The 11989-nt window shown below is 32.8% G+C and overlaps 1 protein-coding gene across 1 annotated transcript; it reads left to right on the top strand.

Annotated features, from left to right (window-relative positions):
• Positions 1–5377: 5377 nt before the first annotated feature.
• Positions 5378–7589, top strand: LOC116010384 (9-cis-epoxycarotenoid dioxygenase NCED1, chloroplastic-like). The gene has a single exon (XM_031249771.1). The coding sequence runs from the start codon at positions 5484–5486 to the stop codon at positions 7239–7241; it is 1758 nt and encodes a 585-aa protein (XP_031105631.1). The 5' UTR covers positions 5378–5483; the 3' UTR covers positions 7242–7589.
• Positions 7590–11989: the final 4400 nt, after the last annotated feature.

The following is an 11989-nucleotide window of genomic DNA, read 5'->3' as shown; positions in this document are numbered from 1 at the left end:
ATATATATATATATATATATATATATATATATATATATATATATATATATATATATATATATATATATATATATATATATATATATATATATATATCACAATTTTTTATTATATATACACATATTTTGTAACGATTTTTATAGCATGTTTAGTTCATAGAATGAATTTTGAACGGATACGAATCATATTCTATATGGAATGAATGAATTTTGGAAAGATACAAATCACATTCTATATATAAGGAATGAAATATGGAAGGAATATAATAGAAATTTTGTTCTATTGTTTGATTCGGTGAAGAAATAGGTTTTTTTAAAGGAAAAAAATTTAATTCATTAAATGACTGCTTAAAAGGTTTACAATAAACATAGGAGGAATGTTATGCCATTCCATACAGTTTGACATGAAAATTAACAACTTAGCTTCACTAGCAATGCTATATATGGGCAACATGATTTGCAAACCGTCTCACGTATTGGAAGCTTAGCTTATGACTCTTAGCGCACCACAAGCTTCTTTAATATCTTCAGTAATCAGGCCAAACGTAGAAGGCACCGGCTTATAATGAATAAAAATAGATTTTAAGAATTGTATTTCAATATATAAATATAAATACGCAATATATTAATTTATATGTGTGTGTGTGTGAGGGATAGACCATTCCTAGTAATACTATTTTCGAGAATTGGACATAGGAGCTGGCGAAATAGGTCTATTTTTAATTTATTTTGTGAATCCAACATGTTCTTAAGGTTTGAATTCAAACTCTTATTTATGAAGAAGGGATATAATTTATTTCACCAATTCACCAATACAACATGGATTACATGCATGAACTACTATAAACTAACACTACTTGCATGTCTCCAACGTGCACTACGGTTAAGTAGTTACTTTCATATATAACTAACTTTTTTAAATTTCTTTTGAAGTAGTTATTATTCAGATTAATCAATACCAACGGCAATTAGTTAATTAACTGACACTTTATATATTCCCAGAACTCAACATTATTTTTTCATTAAAAAAACATTTTCAATTCGTCGTGCGACTACTCCATTACAAATTTAATTTATAAATTATAAATTATAAATTATAATTTCCTTTGTTTGATACTTCAAAATAATTGCTGCGCTTCATGCAGCCTTCATGTGCCAACTACTTAAGATTATTCGAGGACCACTATAATGTTTAAGGGCTTCACAATTAGGTAATAACCATAAGTAATCAAATCCCAATTCTAATCTCAAACTAAAAACATCATTAATTAATCTTAATCACACTTAAGTAGCAATAACTTTGAAATTAAACCCCTTAGTAATGAATCCATCATCTTAAAATAGTTGATAAGCAAATTGCTAATACAATTATAAGGTTGGAATTTAGGGTGCGCGCCATGTTAAAGAGTTCTAGGTTAGGCTAGCTTTCTCTTGAATAAGTGTCCGACTTTGCGGGCTTACTCATTAATTGTAATAGAGAGTTTGTATTTTGACAAAAGATCAAATAGCAATGATATATATATATATATATATATATATATATATATATGTATATATATATGTATGTATGTATAACATCAAGATTCATTTAAGAACATTTCCTTATTATGAGAAAAGTCTATTGGTCATCTTGATCTGAGCCGATCAACTATAGATAATTTAGGTTAGTTTACTTCATTGTAATGCTTTATCGGTTAACTATGATCATAAAATGAGTTTCATTTAGAATGCACATACATTTAAATAGCAGCTTCAGAATTTTTAGTAAATCAAAGATTCAATTAAGAATGACGGCATACATGAAGATGGAGCACACACAGCTTGAACATTTTCTCTGATCAACATCAATGACATCAAAAGAGGCTTAATAACATCAAGATTCAATTAAGAATGGCGGCATATATGAAGATCGAGAACACAAAGCCTGAACATTTCCTCAGATCAAAAAAGGCAACACATTATCTAATAAACTACCAAAAATTAATAAATAAATAAAAAGAGCTGATGATCGATAATAAGATTAACGTTGAACAACTATGTTTTAAGAGGATAAATAATACCGAAACTAAATAAATTATTAGAAGTCCATAATTGTGATCTACCAAGACTATATATTATAAGCACAGACAAATCCATATATAACATGCACGGGGATCGCGGACACAATTAAATTAATCCATTGTGTAATATGATATTAATTACAATAATTACATTGGTGAAGAAAGGAATCTTCAATGTTAATGTATTGTTTAAGTAACATATATTATATATAGAATATATATATATATATATATATATATATATATAAAATGTATGTTCATAGTATTAGTTGAATGTTTAAAAAAAATGAGATTATTTTTTGTTTGGGAATTATATATACATGTTACAAAATATGGTAGTAAGCTAGCTTGTGTTAATATGTTCATTAATTGATTAAAAGAATGAATCTCAGTTTTGTGTCAGGTTGCGGGGAATGGTTTGATAACCCCCCTAGTTTCCTTGTAAACAGTTGATCTAATGAATTAAGTTTTTATCCTTAAAAAAAAAAACCAAGATCATGGTAAAGTATTCAGATCAAGAGTGTTTTTTTTTTTGTCATCGATAATTTTACTAATTTGAGATGGCCTGACCTCATATCAATTGTTAACACAATTCTGAGTGATTATCGACTATTATAAAGAAAGGATTGGAATGAAAGAGGAGGCGAGAGAGAGAATAAAAGAGGTAAACTAATACCATTCTCGGATCATTGTTAACGATTTTGTAAATCGATGTTAATAATTAATTCTGAATTTTATTAAATTAACTACAATAATTAATTAAATTAAACAAAACTAAACCTTTATTGAACAACACTGGCATTGGCTAAAATGTTGTGGTTAAAAATTCTCCATCTAAAGCTTCATTTCAGGCCACTTCATTTTGAAAAATTCATATCAAATTCTACAACTAACAGTCGTACTAAATAATCGCCATTATTATAAAATTAAAGTTGTTATAAAACAATATAATTGTACATCATGCGGCAGTTGCAAACCTCGCAATTTTATTTGTCTTTTTTTGAGGTTGTTTAATTCCTTATATACATACGAGGATAATGCCATATATATGTAGTGCGTTTATAAAAATAGAATAAATTACCAAGTAACCCTTTAAATTAATAAATCTTTCAACTTTATAACTCTTGCATTTCAAAGGTTACATTTTAAAATTCACAAACGTCAAGTTCCACCCCTTTGCGCAACAAAGCAAGAACTTCATTGTATTGTAAATAATTAAATTTAATATATACTATAATTTACTGATAATATATAATATTCTGGAACTAATACAAGGTTGCATGTAAAAATGTCATTTTTTGTAATTCAAATAAAAAAGTGAAGAGGGTATATTTGTAATTTGCATATGTTGTGTTAGTGACTGAACGATCATTGCTGCTTTCTATTTTAGAAATATGATATTTTTACATACTTCATAATACTATATGTTATCTTCATGTCGCATATTAATTAGCGAACTCAGAGAGAATTATATTAGACACTTATATGTCAAAGGAGTTAAATCCTAGAAACAATTTTCAATTTAGGTTGGTTCCTCTTTTCTTTGCGTTTACTTTTGTAATCCTTAAACTTTGATGTACCTAAAAAATAGTTAATGCTTATGTAAGCCTTTTAGTAAAATTGACATTCAACTTCGATATTATTATAAAAATAAAAAAAAAATAAAAACCTTAGCACCTTTTAATAAGATTGTACTCCGTAATAATTATCCATAACTATGAAGGTGTGATGTCATATGCAAACAAAAAGAGACACATACATAGATATTATAGAAAAATGTAAATTAAAATTAAAAAAAAAAAACCACATTGTATTCCTAAAAATAATCCACTAGTAAAAAAAAAAAAGAATACTAATTTTCAAGTCTCCTACTCTTACTAATAATAGTATCATATATAATTATATATAAACATTTCCAAAAGAAAAAAAAAAAAGAATTATAAGTCATAGTGATTGGTGAGTAAAATAAAAATGGGTAAGGGGGCGTTTGGGTGCGCCAACGTGTGGGACAATTGATGGCGACCAAGATTTAGGTTTAAACCGCCACGTGGGTGGGGCGTGACCGGAGTTAAAGGAAGGAACGCGGGGTTTGGCCGAGTCAAGAATGGTCCTATCGTCTACAACCATGGACCCCACCTTTACCGAAAGTTTTTGCTTAGTACCTTTACTTATCATTTTTTTTTTCCAATAACACAGTAGCCTATATCTTTACTTCTTTTCCAAGTCGAATTCCCATTGGATATTCTTTATTGACTTCAAATGTTTTATTGACTTCAAATGTTTAATTTCTATATGAAGAAGTTTTATAATATTGAACATGTCAATAGACAATGACATTTTTTTTTGAAAATAATTGTCATTATATTTACAACAAAAAAAGCTGTCATTTTATGGTATTGTAAAACTATAAAATATTCAATATAGAAAAACGTATGTATTGTCCTATCTAAAAAGAAAATTTGAGATAATTTTAAAAACATTAACCCTTTTTTATCATTTAATAATTTAATATGGTCAAAATCATTATACCGCAAGTGGTAATACTTATTGTTGATTGGTAGTTTAATGACTTGGGTTGACTCTTTGTGCTTCAGTACCTTAAGAAAATAATTATAAATAGATACTACATTGAGTTACCGTACTAAATGGCAAGAGAATGTTTAAATTTGAAATATATACTATAAAATAATTGACTCAATTTTGTCAATTAATAAAGCCTTTTCCTCTGCCGTATGTTGAGGAAAATAGAAAATGGGTAGACTGGTGGTTAGGCTGTTTTGACAGGTAGAATAAATTAATTATTTAATTTGTTTTATCATATCCAATCATGGTGGCTTTAACCTATTAACTATGACTTTCTCTAGAACAATAAAAATTAAAGCAAGTAGAGCCTTGCTGGTGAAATTAAAGTGACCTAATTATATCATTATTGTTGCAATTGTTACGATTAGAGTGAATTAATTGAATTACAATTCATCCAAACAATAACTTCAATCATTCTCTCAAACGTGTCTTATGTTTGTCGAGAGCGTTGTATATATACATAGTAGTTTAGGGAGTAGGGGTTATTATATGGGAATAATATAGTCTTTTACTATATATTTGAAATATTGGAGTTTGAATATATAATAATTGGATGTATTATGTATAGATTGTTTTATAGTGAAATGATGATATGGACATAAAAATGGCAATATAAGTGTAGGGATGAGGAGTTTAACGCATATCCAACACGTGGTCGCTCTCAATATATATGAAGTGGTCCCCAATCCTTTCTATATATACTCTTTCATCTCTCCAATCTCTCCTCAAAACTCACACTCATCATTCCCAGTAGTCTTCTTTCTTTCCTCAGAGCTACAACACTCAGAAAATATTATACAATCACAATCAAGAATTTAATTTGCAGAAAATATTGGCAGCCATGGCGAATTACAGTACTGCAGCTTCTACTGCCATAAGTTGTAAGCCCAGGTTGTGTAGTAGAAAGAGCGTGAGAGTTAATTGCTCTCTGCAAACTCCTTCTCTGCTCCATTTTCCCAAGCAGACTTCCAGTCCGGTTACCGGATTGAGTTCAGGCGGCGCCGTTGCGTCTCCGGTGGAGGAACGGTGTTCTTCTTCTTCTCCGGCGGCTCCGCGGTGGAATTTGTTTCAGAGGATGGCTGCAATGGCCTTGGATGCAGTGGAGGGAGGGTTAACGGCGCATGAGCTTGAGCACCCTTTGCCGAAAACGGCGGACCCGAGGGTTCAGATTGCCGGGAATTTTGCTCCGGTGACGGAGCAGGCGGTCCGGCAGGGGCTTCCGGTGGTCGGGAAAATCCCGGAGTGTATTCAGGGGGTGTACGTGAGAAACGGGGCTAACCCGCACTACGAGCCGGTAGCCGGTCACCACTTCTTTGACGGTGACGGAATGGTTCACGCCGTGAAGTTCAATAAGGGGGCCGTTAGTTACGCTTGCCGGTTCACGGAGACGCAGAGATTGGTCCAGGAACGGGCCGTGGGCAAGCCCGTTTTCCCCAAAGCCATTGGGGAGCTCCACGGCCACACTGGAATAGCTCGCCTCATGCTTTTCTACGCCCGCGGGCTTTTCGGGCTGGTCGATCACAGCAAAGGAACCGGAGTGGCCAACGCCGGGCTGGTCTATTTCAATAACCGCCTACTCGCCATGTCGGAAGACGATTTACCGTACCACGTGCGAGTCACGCCCGGCGGCGACCTGAAAACCGTGGAAAGATACGACTTTAACGGCCAACTAAATTCCACAATGATCGCTCACCCAAAACTCGACCCTGTTTCCGGCGAGCTCTTCGCTCTAAGCTACGACGTGATTCAAAAGCCGTATTTAAAGTATTTCCGGTTCTCAAAAACCGGGGAGAAATCCCCGGACATTGAAATCCCGGTCCCGGACCCCACAATGATGCACGATTTCGCCATAACCGAGAATTTCGTGGTCGTCCCCGACCAGCAAGTGGTGTTCAAGATTTCCGAGATGATCCACGGCGGGTCTCCGGTGGTGTACGACAAAAACAAGGTAGCCAGGTTCGGAGTACTAAACAAATACGCTAAAGATTCCTCGGAAATGAAGTGGATAGAAGTGCCGGATTGTTTCTGTTTCCATCTCTGGAACGCGTGGGAGGAGCCGGAAACGGATGAGATTGTCGTGATCGGGTCGTGTATGACCCCACCCGACTCCATTTTCAACGAATGCGATGAGGGATTAAAGAGCGTGCTCTCCGAAATCCGGCTCAATCTGAAAACCGGTAAATCCACCCGAAAACCGATCATTCAAGACCCGGAAGATCAGGTGAATTTGGAGGCGGGAATGGTAAACAGAAACAAACTGGGCCGGAAAACCCGGTACGCGTATTTGGCCATCGCGGAGCCCTGGCCTAAAGTCTCCGGGTTCGCAAAAGTCGACCTTTTCACCGGCGAAGTCAAGAAATTCATCTACGGCGATGAGAAATACGGCGGCGAGCCTATGTTTCTCCCCGGCAGCTCCGCCGCCGAAGACGACGGTTACATCCTAGCCTTCGTCCACGACGAGAAGGCCTGGAAATCAGAGCTCCAGATTGTGAATGCACAGACCTTAAAGCTCGAAGCCACCGTGAAACTCCCATCAAGAGTCCCCTATGGTTTCCACGGCACATTCATCAATGCCAAGGACTTAGCCACCCAGGCCTAATTCATTTCCGCCATTAAAGACGAGATTTACCAGTGGGATAGTTACTGATACATCCCCGGAATCTCTCTCATCACTTTTTACTACATATTCATTTCTTTTTTCTTTTTCTTATTTCCATGTGAGAGGTTTTCAGAGATGGCCAGCTTGTAGCTTTGTGGACGTAGTTATTAGGATTGAAGCTCAGCTGGTTTCTGCTTATTCTTTCACATTATTATGTGCATGATAGAAAGAGAGAGAGTATATACTTGTAGATTGAGTACATTGAATAATCTCTACAGCTCTGTAATGTACACATCAGATCATCTGTTTTCTGTTGTAAATAAAATTAAATGTCATACTTCATGTGTATACTATTATGCACTATTTGTTTTTCTATTCCTGATACTGTGACACAACCAAAGTAGGCAACATAATGTTGTCCATGAATATAATTGGTTCCAATCTTTTCAACCAACATATATATGTATGCCGACAAACAGGTCTCTGTTTTCTCTTAGATTTTACAACAACAAAAAGCCTTTGATTCTGGGGGAAACAAGAAAAGCTCTTTCATTTTGTTTCTTAGGTTGTAGATATCTTGGTTTTTTGTTACCTGACTTAAGATTGGTAAAACATGAAGCAATTTCAGTTAAATTGATCAGACTTTTAATTTAATAATCATAAAGTTACAAGTTCAATTTTCTGTAAAAGTAATTTATTAATCTTCTTAATTTGATTGGTTAATTATAGACAACTTAAATTGGTTTAGTGAGGATCTGGATTGGGATGGGTGATGAATTGGTTAGTTAGATAGTGTCCTGTGAAATTGGGGAATTAGGAAATGTCGAAATCATATGCCCGCCCGCAATTGCATGCAAATCCACAAAGTGAATTGTGGCGATTCCCTATTGGATGGGGCGTAAACATTGTGGGCCCCCAGGGTTACCACTTATAAAGTGAAACATCATCCTAAGTTTGACTAATCCTGGGGCGAGATCACGCCCTAAGTTTCGCTTTCCATATATTAAATCCGGAATACGTACTAATCCGGAATATATAGGACTTAATTATTGGTTTAATTAACCTAACCTATGACTCAAATGTTGACCTTAATTACATCACGTTGAAACATATATGCACACAAGCAATTAAGGATCCTGCTGTTATATATGATTCCTTCAGGAGTATCATTCAACTCTCTGTGATGAGATTTTTCTGGTTTTGTGTTTGGTTTTGGTTTTAAGCGATAGTCAAGACATTGATCTTTCCACTTAAGATGCCGTTGATATTTTGAAAAATACAGTATGAGAATTATACCCAATGTGGTGTGTTCCTTATGGGCACAAGACATTGATCTTTCCATTTAAGATGCCGTTGATAAGCAGTTAGTATGCAATGCAAGTTCCAAGCGAGTCACAAAATATCAAATAACAATAATGGCTATGAAAATGACCTGGGAATAAAATCGATTCAAACAAAATTATGTTATTCCAAAAAGAATATATGAATTGTCAATTCAGTTTTTACTAAAAGTTAATAAAGATATCATATTAGATAATTTAAAATTTAATATAATTTGCCAAAGAAATGGTTTTTTAACATAGTGAAAAATATATAAAATATTACAATTTAAATTAAATAAAAAAAATAATGCAAAGGATAGGTATGCACGTACGGTATAAAATATATATAATATTAAGTTGGGTTTGTGAATGCGAATGGTGTCCACGAATTTGAGAAAGCATAATAAATAAGAAAGGTATGGTAACGGCTGTAAGTAAATGGGAATTGAAGAAGACAACAAACACAGATCCACATTGGACACACGCAAAAAATGTCCACCACCACCACCACCTCCTTTAATTAACATATATGTCCTATGTAATATGGCATCTATATATGTATGTAAATAACGCGGATTACTTAGCTGTTTGGACAATTTGCTACTCAAGAATCAATTGAGTTATCTGTATGGACAATGACCTACCTACTGGTACAACCATTTCATCATGTTCCTCAGCTAATATAATCTTAGGCTCCAACATTCATCGTCTTCGTCGTTCTCCTCTCCTTCGACCCCTTCATTCTCGTCTAAAGCATATAAGAAAAACGGTTGCCTAAATAATAAGAAAAATGATTTCTTAAAACTAAATTAGGATCTCCGATCCTAACTACACTTTTCATAAGTGAAATAACATGTTCTTTAAGTTTGCTTTTGGGCCAACTACTTGAACAGAGGTTAAATACCAGTTCACATGTATCCAATCCATCAATTTTTATGAAGCTTTTTTTTTTTTTAATTAGTGAATAATATCTCATTGTACATCTCTTAAATTGTATGTCTAATGCAATTAATTAAGGTTACATGTTGTAGTAGCACGTTGTGTGATCTCTTATTCTTCTTCTTCTTTTTGAACAACATTTTACTTTTGATTTTCGAATCAAAGAGTAATTAATAGAAAACTTAGTCTCTATATTATAAATATCATTACGTTTGGTCCTTTAATTATTTGAGAAGTGGTATTTTCGATCCCTATATTAACAGTTTTATTAAAATTTACAATTACTCTTTAGAAACTTTTGGTTAACAAGACTAATAATGGAATATTATTTCTTATTTCCTTCCAATCGCACTATAACTTGATGACTTAATTACTAGAAATGGATAAACACATGTCAGTGGATTACATTTCCTGCCACTAAGTTGTGGGGTTGGATCACAATTTGGCAGGAATATAAAAATAGAAAACAAAAATCCATTAACAAATTAAACATGATCAACTAGAAATTTTGTTGAATAACAAACCGATCAAAAATTCATTACCAAGTATTTAATTGATTTCTATTCTCAATACAATTCTCATGTTCAAATCAAATACACCCTAAATTTTAGCAAACCAAATAATGAAGAAACTAAAAGCACAATTTTAAAAATAACTCTAAAACCAAAAATAGTAACAACGTTTATTATACAGAAACGAAATTGAATTCACTATCACATTATAGTTCGAAACCAATAATACAATTTTAATTTCCCTATATAATCATTGACTTTTTTTTTGTGTGTAAAGAAAAAAGACTAGTTTTCCACGTAAACTACACCTTTGTGCAGATAGAATTTGAAGCAAGAAAGAAAAGGAGGTATCCTATTCAGCAAGTTCTGGAGCAATGAGGTGAAGTGGAACTTGCAATTGGGCTTCGATCACATCATGCCCACTTCATCACGGGGACACCATTTGTAGTACACGTGAGCGCCAACATTCGGGCTTCACTGCAACACGTGACCTATTTATTGCATGTCCTATTAACATTCACCTAAATTCTGAAACAATTAAAATAATTAATAATTTGTTGAATTGGTGTTTTGGATGATTGGTCTCCTACAATCCATTATTCCATAAGTATTTTTTTAATTGATTATTGGGGTATTAATCAAGGGGATATGATATTGGATCCTACATAATACTCTAGACAAGTTAGTCGAAAATTTAATTTCGTAATAATCATAAAATTTTAAGTTTGACTCTTCGTAATAATTATTTATTTAGATTCAAGCCTGTTATTTAGGTTGTCAAGATATTGGGTCCAACTACGATTATCATCTTCTAATGATAATGACTTATTTTATATCATAATAATTTTCTTGAATGGAAGCACATACTTAGGTCTTGACATGTACCTACTCTCAATTATTTGTGACAATTATTTTTAAAAATCAGATAATGTTTTTGGGACATGCATGCATACTTAAAAAGAAAGATGCTTAACTTTATAGGAAGAATAGGGGAAGTGCTATACAATTCCTTTAATCAAATACTCCGTATCTAATAATACCATTCATATAAAAGTATACGAAATCATCAAATAATCGCATGTGAAAGTTTAGTTAAGTGGCCAAAATTAGAATTTTTTTAAGTTATAAATGTTTAATTTATTAAGAGTAATCTTAGTTAGGGGTCCCGGGTGTTGTAATATCATAGTAGCAATCATATTGAAATTTAGTGATTATTAATTGTTATGTATATATTTTTAATGACTTATAATAGTTTATGTGATCACCACATAAAGAAATTAAAAAGGATAAACATGTTAATAAGTAGACTCAAATGTGAGAAAAAGGTAAAAGGGGTATTAGACTATAATATATATAGTTAGGATCTTAATTAAAAACTATGTATGGATGGATGATGACGGATTCCATGATGTCTTCAAAACGTATACATTATATATATATATATATATATATATATATATATATATATATATATATATATATATATATATATATATATATATATATATATGTGCAGAAACATGCACACATATATTAAATATATAATCTTGCCTACCATTTTGTAGATATACACGCATGGACCTAGAAATTGGTTCAACGAGAGGTATATGTGATTGGGTAGACCAAATGAGAGAAATGTGAATATGAAATAAAAAAAAAAGTTCAAAATAATTAAGTGCATGACTTCTATAGTTGTAATACTTCGAAAGATAAAATCTGTTATTTTAATATAGTGTATACAACTTATATAATCCGGTTACAACAGACAAATATGTTGGCTAAACATATTAAATCCTTAATTGCTTACTCCACTATCATAAGTTTTTCAGTTGTAATAACCAACTCACTGCGAATTATATCATTGACCAGGTTCCCTATTTTATTGCGAAATCTTATCTAAATATTAACTACAAATATATAATCTTAATGTCATTTTGAATCAAGGTTCACAATGTAAGGTGAACCCCAACTCATG

The sequence above is a fragment of the Ipomoea triloba genome, chromosome 2 (assembly GCF_003576645.1).
Source record: "Ipomoea triloba cultivar NCNSP0323 chromosome 2, ASM357664v1".
NCBI classification, from domain to species: domain Eukaryota; kingdom Viridiplantae; phylum Streptophyta; class Magnoliopsida; order Solanales; family Convolvulaceae; genus Ipomoea; species Ipomoea triloba.
The sequence above is the reverse complement of the archived record's forward strand: the minus strand, read 5'-3'. Positions and strand labels throughout refer to the sequence as shown.